Source organism: Rhinopithecus bieti, unplaced genomic scaffold, assembly GCF_001698545.2.
Source record: "Rhinopithecus bieti isolate Rb0 unplaced genomic scaffold, ASM169854v2 scaffold_32047, whole genome shotgun sequence".
NCBI lineage: Eukaryota > Metazoa > Chordata > Mammalia > Primates > Cercopithecidae > Rhinopithecus > Rhinopithecus bieti.
In genome coordinates this window covers 5,131-16,459 of record NW_016814042.1, presented here as the reverse complement: position 1 = coordinate 16,459, position 11,329 = coordinate 5,131, and the positions used below count along the sequence as shown (strand labels likewise).

Sequence of the window (11,329 nt, the reverse complement as noted above, 5' to 3'; positions counted from 1 at the left end):
AAAAAAAATAATAATAATTTAAAAGTTAAAAAAAAAATCATCTCCACTGTCCACATAAGACCTTTTATTCCAAAATCTAGTAGTACATAGCCCATTAGTATAAAACAACTTTCAGGATTTAAAAACAAAAGTTGGTGGGCATGTGGCTCATGCCTGTAATCCCAGCACTTTGGGAGGCTGAGGTGGGCAGATTGCTTGACTCATGAGTTCGAGACCAGCCTGGGCAACATGGCAGAACATCATCTCTACTAAAAATACAAAAAACTAGCCGGGGTGGTGGTGTGCACTGTAATCCCAGCTACTTGGGGGCTGTGGGGGCTGAGGTGGGAGGATGGCTTGAGACAGCAGGTGCAGTGAGCCGAGATCCCACCGCTGCACTCCAGCCTTGGTGATAAGCTAAACCTTGTCTCACAACCAACCAACCAACCAATCCCAAAGAAAAAGAAAAAGAAATTCAATAATGAATTAGGAAAATAACCTTCCCAACCCCTTAAGAATCCAGCCTCAAAACATGGTTCTTTTCTTTTCTTTTTTTTTTTTTTAAGTAGGTCCATGCTGTCTACCTATCTATCTCCAAGTCACTCTGCATCCAGAGTATGAAACTGGTCTGCACAATGACTGAATACTTCCTCTTTGTTCTTGGAAAAACTTGCCTGTAATTTCCCAATTTGACCCAAACAATCTGCTTGTAATGTAGTTTCTTGCCAGCTTTACAGTCATTACAATTCCAGCAGCCTTCTGGCATTTCTATGCTCAGGCATTCCGGGTGGAAGGAAGCTGGGCACGATTCACAGCAGAGCAATCTTCCACCTTGAAACAAATAAACAGTCTTAATAACTGAGAAAAGAGGGAGAGAAAAAGAAAGAAAAAGGAGAAAGTTATCTTTTCAGCACATTAAATCTGATTCAAATTGGGGGAAAATAACAAAGGGACTGAGTCATATCTACAGTGATGGATTAAAATAGCAAATGAATGTATTTAGCTACTTTTCAGGGTTTCAGTGGCCAGAAACTCAGAGCTTCTGAGTAGTACCAAAAGCATCCATGTACTCTTTACTTATTTAAACTACGGGCTACTGAGGTATCACTTTAGAAGCTAAACTCTTTTTTTTTTTTTGAGATGGAGTCTCGCTCTGTCGCCCGGGCTGGAGTGCAGTGGCCGGATCTCAGCTCACCGCAAGCTCCGCCTCCCGGGTTCACGCCATTCTCCTGCCTCAGCCTCCCGAGTAGCTGGGACTACAGGCGCCCGCCACCTCGCCCGGCTAGTTTTTTGTATTTTAGTAGAGACGGGGTTTCACCATGTTAGCCAGGATGGTCTCGATCTCCTGACCTCGTGATCCGCCCGCCTCGGCCTCCCAAAGTGCTGGGATTACAGGCTTGAGCCACCGCGCCCGGCCTAGAAGCTAAACTCTTAACATATGACCAAATTGAAGCATAAAATCTTTTGACTGAGTAGATTTGAGAGGTTTTTCAAACATGTAAGTAGCAACTTTCTTTTCTCCTTCAGAGGTAAGAAAGAAAGCAAGTCCAGTGCCATGGTTAACTAAATTCCTTTACAATATAATTAGCAAGAAAAAAATAGCCAATAGGTTGATCAATACTTTTTTCTTTCCATAAAGAATACAAAAAGCAAAAGGAACACAGAATCTCAAATTGGTGATTATGTTATCATTACTTTTTGGTGAAGATATACAGGCTATACAGCAGTGGTTTGCAACTTTTTCATCACCAAGGATTCCCTTTTCCCTCCTCATGAACCCACATAATTTCAAGTATTTTATCAACAACCAAAAAACCTCTGTGTGTGTGTGTGTGTGTGTATATATTCTCTCTCTATATATACAGAGAATATATTTTGAGACGGGCTCTCACTATCTTGCCCAGACTGGTCTTGAACTCTTGGCCTCAAGCAATCCTCCTGCCTCAGCCTCCCAAAGCACTGGGATTACAGGCGTGAGCCACCATTCCTGGCCAAAATCTGCATTTTAAAAGTAACAATTTCTCCAATTTTTATTAACCAAAGAAATATATAACTGCTAATCAGAGATTCTGATCCCAATAACAAACTAGTATTATCACATTAAATTGTTAAAATCATAGCCAAATTTAAAAAACTCATGCAGCCTGATTCTGTACAAATGTGTAATTCTGTTAGATTTTCTGAAATATTAAACGTAGTTCCAAAATTTTGTTTACATCTCTTCTGACTTCATATTGAGAACCACTGCTTTATAGCATAAAATTAAGTAGTTATCAGTACAGAATGAAGTACCATATGCAAGGGGCTCACTCCAAGTTCCCTGTCAAAACGCTTTCCTTTTAGATACACAAAATACTCTCTGGATTGAGACCAAAATAGGTGTGGCAAACAAAATAGTTGTAAATGCTAAGAAATATGAAATTCTGGGAGGAAATAGGTATTTCTAATATGTATTTCAATACGTGACAGAGAATGTTGTTAACCACTGAAGATGAAATATAATAAAGAGAAATATTTTTTGAAAAAAAAACTGATCTTTTCATTGGAAAATCAGGTCTATAACCCATGAGTGTACCGAGATTTAAAGTCTCATAAGCAAAAGGGTAAGAGCCCTCTATGCAACTTGATCAAATCACATGCTCCAACCTTCTGAGGGCTTGCTACCAATTTTCCAGAAAATCTTGTCTTCCTATAGATTTTCAAACTTCTGATTAACATAAAAACAAAAAGAAAATCCATATACAACCCATGATGAATTAAATTACTATATTTCCTCTGCTTAAAAGCTTTTACTTCAACCATCAAGATTTTTTTTTTCTGGGACTACATCTCAATATGGATTAATTGGTTCAATTTACCAACCTAGAGAACAGATGCCCAAGTGCTCTAAACTTAGGTAGGGAATTCATCTATAAATTTAAATCTATAAATTTAAAGTAAAATGAGATTATTCATTTTTTTCCGTCAGAAATGAATGACCAGTAGGAAGAAAAGTCTGCAAACAGCTTTAGAGGACATGTGATTATTAGCACTGATTTATAGAAAAGTCAGGCTGGTCATTTTTAACATTATGGAATAGTTCTTAATTTTAAGTCTTATTTCAGAGGAAATACAGAGCCAGAATCATCAGAGAAAACTGTCATGATAAAGATGCTTAAAATACACAAGGGAAATAAAAAAAATATGAATGGTCCACCTTGGTGCTATGCAAGAAAACTGGGATACAAGAGAAGTGAGATATGGTTCAAGTTAAGCAAACAGAGGGCTCAAAATAATTTCAATTCATGTCAAAGTTAATACTGAGTACTGAAAACAAAGCAACAATTGAATTAATCTAATTTTATATAGGTACCAGCAGGAATATAAAGCATTTCCTAAAATGTCTCAGGCAGAATAATTATGGAGTAAGTCAAACCTATGTTTATTTTTTGTTTTGAAAGCAGGCAGTATTATCAATAAGGTGATATAATCTGACTGGGGAAAATAGACAAAAAAGCCAGTACTCTCTCCAATACTTCTAATATGTTCCAATTGACTTGCTTAGTCGCACTGTCTTTTAGTCATGAGTTGCCACTTCAGATGTCTGACAAAGAGCAAAGATACATCAAACAGGCAACACAAAGAATTTTTTTAAAGCCCATTTCAAATACACCTAGTGTGCGTGTATGTTTTATATATATATATATATATATATATGGTATATTAGTTATGAATGAAGTTTTCTTTACAGATTCTGAACTTGGCCCCAGATCATAATGGGAATGTACATAGGAAAAGGCCCTCATCTTTCAAGCTCATTTATTTTTCCCTATGGGATATTAATTCCCCAAATAATACATCATTGTTAAATCATTTTTATAACAGGTAGGATGTGGAAAACTAAACACAATATAAAGTTTTCTTCCATAGGTTAAATTAACTGGGAGAATAGAAATATCCATTTAGCTCTTGGTACTGTGTGGATAATTATCCATCAGCAATTCAGCTGACCTGCCTTCCAGCATCCAGTATTAGGGGTATTCTCCCCCACCAGCTTCCTACCAATGTCTCCTAAGGGAAGGGCAACTACTTTTCATAGCATCTTAACCGAACATTTAAGAAGCACAATGACAGAACATACTCTAAAAGCAAACTTTTAAGTATCAGTATCTTAGTTTCCCTCTTTTAATAACCTACCTTGTTATCAGTTGAAAGTTAGTAACAAATTATACCCTATCTTTTCTATTCCAACTTGAATGATAGTTTCACACAAGGAAAAAGAGAAAGAACATTTAGAATATTATTCTATACTTATACTGACCAAAATCCTAGTCTTTCTATTTTAATAACTTGTAAATATGGAATGTGTGAAAATTTATTCAAGGGAAGAATAAGTAAAAATTTGCAATAACGGAATTATTTTAAGCCCTTTTTAATAATTGTGCAGCCATATGAAGACACAATCACAACCACCAAGGCAGAATTTACCAAAAGCAACAGATGGTGCTTGACAGGCATACATTTCCCCCCTACATTGAAAGAGAAAAAAATAGGAAATGCAAAAATAGAAGCAAGAGAAACTATTTTGATTATTACCTTTCTCACATTTCTTTTTGGAAGCTGACGAAGAAGGAATCATAGGTAATTTCATCAACTCAGCACGATTTGATTCATTCAGTAGGTAGTGGGACTTATAGGCATATGAACTGAACATGGGGTCTGAATGGTCCTGAACTATCAGCCCTATACGAAACAAACAGAAAGAGATGAGCTGCAATGAAACTACCCATGATTCCATGAGGAAAAAATAAACCAACACCTATTATGTATGCTTCAAAGTTGGGGTGGGGAGGGCGAAAATGAGAATATGAAGAAAAAAGAAAGATCTGACAGAAAGGTTTCAAAAGTTTCAAAAGTTTTCAAAGGGAGTCTGAACTACTCAATTCCTTATCCCTATATATTATAGAAACCTATATTCTGCAGAAGAAAACTTCAAATAATTTGAAGATATAAACACTTGACATCATACAGAAAACCCCTTAGGGAAAACAAAGCTACACTGCTTCATATTTGGATGTACAATGACGACAACCCAAAGAACAAAAGGATATTATATATCATGTAATGAGATTGAAACAAGAATCATTTACATAAGTAGACCCTGATCTACCTTCAATATAACAAGTAGCACTTTTTTTTTTTTTGAGACGGAGTCTGGCTCTGTCGCCCAGGCTGGAGTGCAGTGGCCGGATCTCAGCTCACTGCAAGCTCCGCCTCCCGGGTTTACGCCATTCTCCTGCCTCAGCCTCCTGAGTAGCTGGGACTACAGGCGCCCGCCACCTCGCCCGGCTAGTTTTTTATATTTTTTTTAGTAGAGACGGGGTTTCACCGTGTTAGCCAGGATGGTCTCGATCTCCTGACCTCGTGATCCGCCCGTCTCGGCCTCCCAAAGTGCTGGGATTACAGGCTTGAGCCACCGCGCCCGGCCAACAAGTAGCACTTTAAGGTAGAATGGAAGTCTCTCCTTTTTTCTATTCATATCTTCAGAAACACTCAAAGAAATCCTAACTTTCTCTGCCAGATAGTGAAACTCTTCTCTATCAATATGGTACATGTTTTATTTCACTTTATGTTATATTGTTTTTTTTGAGACAGAGTCTTGCTCTGTCACCCAGGCTGGAGGGTAGTGGTGTGATCATGGCTCATTGCACCTTTGAATTTCTGGGCTCTAGCAATCCTCTGGCCTCAGCCTCCCGAGTAGCTGGGACTACAGATAAGTACATGCCACCACACCAGGATAATTTTTAAATTTTTTGTAGAGATGGGGTCTATAATAGCTTCTGTGCCCAGGCTGGTCTCTAACTTCTGGCCTTAAGTAATCCTCCCATCTTGGCCTTCCAAAATGTTGGGATTACAGGCATGAGCCACTGTGCCAGGTCTGGTACATGATTTTAAAGGAGCCATAATTTCCTGAACTTTACTGAGGTAATGCAAACATTTTCATATTTTCCCTGAGACGATATAAAGGGTTAATAAAATCAATCCTTTTGATCTACCAATTATAGCTGTGCTACTTGGAGGAAAACACTAAAGCTACCTGTGATTCCCTCTTCTTTCCCTTCCCCAGTTAATTCATGATGTAGCTACAAGCCACTCCTAAACCCAGGCAACTGTGAGACCAGGGGACATTTCTCTATCCTCTATCTTGGCTACTGCATGAATGTATAATGATGTAGGATTTTACAATACAAATTATGGCAGCAGTTTTATTTAGAGATCATTTTGAAGGGGAGGGAAATTACCATTTACTTTTCTCTATGGGCATTATCTTCATACTCTACACTGAGACGAATCCAAGAAATATCTCTGGCCTAAATAACAGAATGGAACTTGAAATTACTAACAATATGACAGTCTTCTTCTTTTTGTTTTGTTTTTTTGAGACAGGGTCTCACGCTGTCACCCAGGCTGGAGTCCAGTGGCGCGATCACAGTTCACTGCAGCCTCCACCTCCTGGGCTCAAGTGATCCTACCACCTCAACCTCCCAAGTAGCTAGGACTACAGGCGTTTGTCACCATGTCTGGCTACGTTTTTGATTTTTTTGTAGAGATGAGGTCTTGCTATGTTGCCCAGGCTGATCTTGAATTCCTGGGCTCAAGCAATCCTCCCACCTCTGCCTTGCAAAATGCTGGAATTACAGGCATGAGCCATGGTGCTCAGCCAGAATCTTCTAATAAAAGTTATATAGGCCGGGCACGGTGGCTCATGCCTGTAATCCCAGCACTTTGGGAGGCCAAGACAGGCGGATCACCTGAGGTCGGGAGTTCAAGACCAGCCTGACCAACATGGAAAAACCCAGTCTCTACTACAAATGTAAAAGAATTAGCCAGGTGTGGTGGTGCATGCCTGTAATCCCAGCTACTTGGGAGGCTGAGGCAGGAGAATCGCTTGAACCCAGAAGGCAGAGGTTGCAGTGAGCAAAACTCCGTCTCAAAAAAACAAAAGTTATATAATGTTGAAATGAACTTCATACATTTCATACATTTAATAGAGGGAGATGGTGTAGTGTAAAAGAATATGGGCTTTGAAATAAGAAGGTTCAAGTACAAATGCTGGTCCCTCCATTTAACTTGTATGACATTAGGTAAATTATTTAATCTGGGTTTCAGTGTTCTCACCTGTATACCATGGAGAGATAACTTCTTAGGGAAACTGTGGCAATTCATTCAGATAGTGTTTAGTAAAGTTTGACTTACATATGCAAAATAAATTGCTATTATTTACTGTTAAAATGAGAAGAAAACTCCAGCCTACATTACTCATTTAAAAGTACCATTACAAAGAAAGGCATAGAATGCTAAGTAATTCAATTTACCCAGCCCTCTAAGATGAAAGGAGATGCTAAAGAATAAGCACTATACTGAAAAATGTCTGCATGCTTCTTGTGACTCCATGATTAGGTGGCAAGTGGAAGAGGAGTGATGTTCCTCAAACCCTGAAACATTTCGAAAAATACTGCCAGACATTGTAGTCCTTAAGAAATAGCTTAATGATTCTAAACCCCCAATAATCAAGAACTAAGAGAAAATCTATGTGAAGGGAAAAATTCTGTATGAGGCAAGAGACAAGCAAAACAAGCTAAGTTTTCTAATACTCAAACATAAATGACTAAAGTGCTCCTTTCTGTGTGTGGATTTATTACAGTTATGTCTCCTTTAAAAAGGTGACCTTTATAAATATTTATAAAAGAACACATATTATTTACTTGTGAAAGGCTTTTGATTTAAGCCTTCCCAACATCTGATCTATTTAGAGTAAGTCTTCGTCAAATGCTAAAAAATAAAATGAAGGTTATGTTTACCATACAAAGTCTCACAGTTAAAATATGTGGGAATTAAATAATTTTGCTTAAATAGGCATTTAAATTCAGTAAATATTCCAGAATTACTGTCAAATTATTAAGATGTAAATACTGATTCTGTTGTTAAATATGGGTTTTCCCTCCACTGACATTATTCTCAGAATTTTAATCAAGTTATGTAAGTTAAATTTAACAAAATGGCTAGAGTTTCTATAAGCGTACAATTTTCTAGGTGTCCTAAATTGAAAATACTATATTTTGTTTCACAATTCACTGCAGTCTTGAACTCCTGGGTTCAAGTGATCCTCCCTCCTCAGCCTCTGAGTAGCTGGGACCACAGGCACACACCACCATGCTTGGCTAATTCCTTTATTTTTTGTAGAGATGGGGTCTTGTTATGTTGCCCGGACTGGTCCTGAAGTCCTGGCCTTAAGCAATCCTCCTGCCTCAGCCTCCCAAGTGTTGGGATTACAGGCGTGAACTACTGTGCCCAGCCTGAAAATACCTATTTTAAAGGTATCCCAATTATTGAATTAAGTAGAGCAAAAGAGAATATTGATTAATCTACTGATGGCATTTGATTCAGAATGTGCCCCAACATAAACCAACATAATAGTTATAAACTTGATATTAAAATGCAGACTAAATTATACATGCTTACACACTGACAGGAAATGTCAGTGCCCAGCAATGGTAGCACAGAGTTTGCAAAGCAATAAGAGACTTCATGTTATCACTGCCACTCATCTGTTTAAAAGACTCTAAAGCTAAACATTCAACTGATAATACAACGATTTTTTCTAATCATCACTTTCTTAGGAATGCAGAGATAGGAAAGGCAATGAGTGACACCTTTTTATTTATTTGCCCACTTGTTACCATATGGCAGGAAACATTTCAGACCTACTCCTTCATGATACCAGCCAGGTTTCAGAGCAGGATACATTTGACACTGCTGTAGTTAAGAAAGACACAGTACTTCCTGCTCCAAAGGCAGACAGTCACATGTGCTTATAAAGCAGGCAAACAGAAAGTAGTGTCTACTACAGACCCCGCTAGCTACTCCACAAAGGACTACGATTTATTTAATCTTTTACTGCCTACCTCCAAGTAATGTTTCCATAATGAGATACAAAAGCAAAACCACCTAAGATCTATCATACTACCTAAATTCTATTTTAAAAAGTTGTTATAGTACTTTCACCAAATTAAAATAACTGTCTCCTAAAGCAAAACCAACCAACCAAACAAAAACTACTTTCATCTTCAGTATGGTCTAAATAGAATCTAACAAGGACGATGGGCCTTAGAGGCCTTGAGAATAGTTCAGACAGAGGGAAGGTCAGAAAACTTTGCACTTAAAAAGAAAATGAAAGCAATATTTAGGGATATTAGTTGGTTTTTATAATGCTTACTAAGTACCAAAAAAGTTTTATTATAATATGGCTGAGATAAAGCCAGATATTCTGTATAACATTCAACTAAAGAAGTTTCATTTTATATTTATCACGAACCAGGTTCACTGACCCCTGTAGGGCTACAGTATTGTTTTTAGTTGATCAATCTCTTGGCATACTTAAACATCAACAGCTGGCTTTAAGAAAGCCCACATGGCTGGCTCTGAACTAACACCACCACATATGCTGCCTTGGCTGTGTCCCATCAGGCCCTCTTCAATGCCAGATCAAAACATTATGATAAAATACAACATAAACAACTGAAAAATAGATGTGCTAGTCTTGCCTTCCAAGTGAAATCTCAATCAGTTGAAAGTTCTGGGACATGGGAAGGATCTGCTTTGAATAGAAGAGTTGTTTGCAGAAGGGAAAAGATTAATCTTTTAACGCTCCAAACAGAAAAACTAAGAACTTAACTATAATTCTGTTATTTTTAGAAATGCAGATTTTAGCTTAACTTATGGAAGAATTAATATTCTAACACTTTGGACATCTAGCATTATAAAAGTTACTGGAATGTTCATCTCTCTCAGGGATATATTACAGTGGAATTCTGCACTGGGTAGAAGATTCTACTAGATGGCCTGAGTTCTTTCCCAATGCTGAGACTCTATGTTAATGAAGAAATATGCCAATGATCTCAAAAATAAATGAAGAGAAAAGTTAGACACTCACCTCTGGCACAAACGAAACAAAAGCCTACATTTACAGCAGAAGAAGAATTACTGCTCCGTTTGGAATGATTACTACAGATGAGAATGTAGGAGGATACTAACATGCTTCCGGCCGCAATGCAAGCATCTCCAGAGTGATAGGCAACTGGACATCTCAAACATCTCATCATGCGGCCTGTTTAAAGACAAGTCAAAAAGGAATCTAATAAGGCATCCGCGGGACATAAAAAGAAGTTTTTGGAGTTGGGCTTTTTTGGGTCCCCATGAGATGCTAGTTACAGTAGATATAAAGCATTTTTTCTTCCCTAGTCTGGCTCTGTCATCCTATGCTATATGGCCCCTAAATGTAAGCCTAATAGTCACTTAGAGATCGTCCACAGAAAAAATTATTTGTTCCAATGCTGCAGAGATGGTGGTATCCAATATGGCACCTACCTGAAGGGCTCTCAAGGGTATTTTGAACACATGGAATTTTCTTCTCATGGTCTGAATTTAGAATGTAATCTCTACTTAACATGTACTGTGTATGTACTGTGGCTGAACTGTTAAAGCGAGAGATACACAGAAGGAGAATGCCCTATGTTGTTTGTAATATATACTTGATAATGCTATTTGCCACTGCACTTAAAACAAAAATCTTTGTCTCCTTCTTCAGCTGTTTTACCTTTACTTGCTTTGTGGATATCTTTCTCCATAGAGCAGGCAGAGCAGCAGTGCTGAGGACAGCGGAATCCTTTTGATTCAAAGATGGCAGTGGGGAATTTGCGGACACAGGCTTCGTGATAAAATTTCCCACAAGCACCAACAGAACAACGCTTCACATCTTTACCAGACACTTTACACGAGAAACATGGGTGCTGCCCTGTAAAATTGGTGAGGAATACAAATTAAACAAAATTGACTAAAGCATATTCAAGTAGAAGCAGCTATAGACATCAAACAGCTACTCCTAAAACAGACTCTAATATTATATTTAAGAATTTAATGCACAAAAAAGCACTTAAAATAAATGCTAAATTCAAATTATGTTTTAAATTTTGCTAGAATATTTGATTATCAATTTGGAGACACAATACTAAAAACAATTTAGATCTCCAAAACTGATTCCACAGAAAAGCCAGAACAGAGTTTAACATCTGGTAGCAGACAGCAGCAAAGTCTTCCCCGTATAGAATAAATAAATTACCAAAGGAAAGACAGATTCCATTAGATAATCACTGATTATTTCTATGTACAAAATATACATAAAATGAAAACTCACAATCCTAATAAAAAAGAAAATTACAGCTAGACATACCTTATTCGAACTACAGAAAATCAAGGACAAAGAAAATATTCATATTATCCACAAAAAAAGGAAACTACTTTCAAACAGAGC

The 11,329-nt window shown here is 37.6% G+C and overlaps 1 protein-coding gene across 1 annotated transcript in view; it reads right to left on the bottom strand.

The window, feature by feature from the left end:
- The window catches only part of LOC108513578 (histone-lysine N-methyltransferase NSD3), a 30,548-nt gene extending 19,737 nt beyond the window's left edge, over positions 1-10,811 (bottom strand). The window contains exons 1-3 of the mRNA XM_017849367.1: positions 10,616-10,811; positions 9,953-10,126; positions 654-810 (exon numbers count right to left, since the gene is read on the bottom strand). Of these exons, the coding sequence (XP_017704856.1) occupies positions 654-810; positions 9,953-10,126; positions 10,616-10,646 (362 nt within the window). The 5' untranslated portion in view covers positions 10,647-10,811. The remainder of the gene's footprint in view (positions 1-653; positions 811-9,952; positions 10,127-10,615) is intronic.
- Between the last annotated feature and the right edge of the window lie 518 nt (positions 10,812-11,329).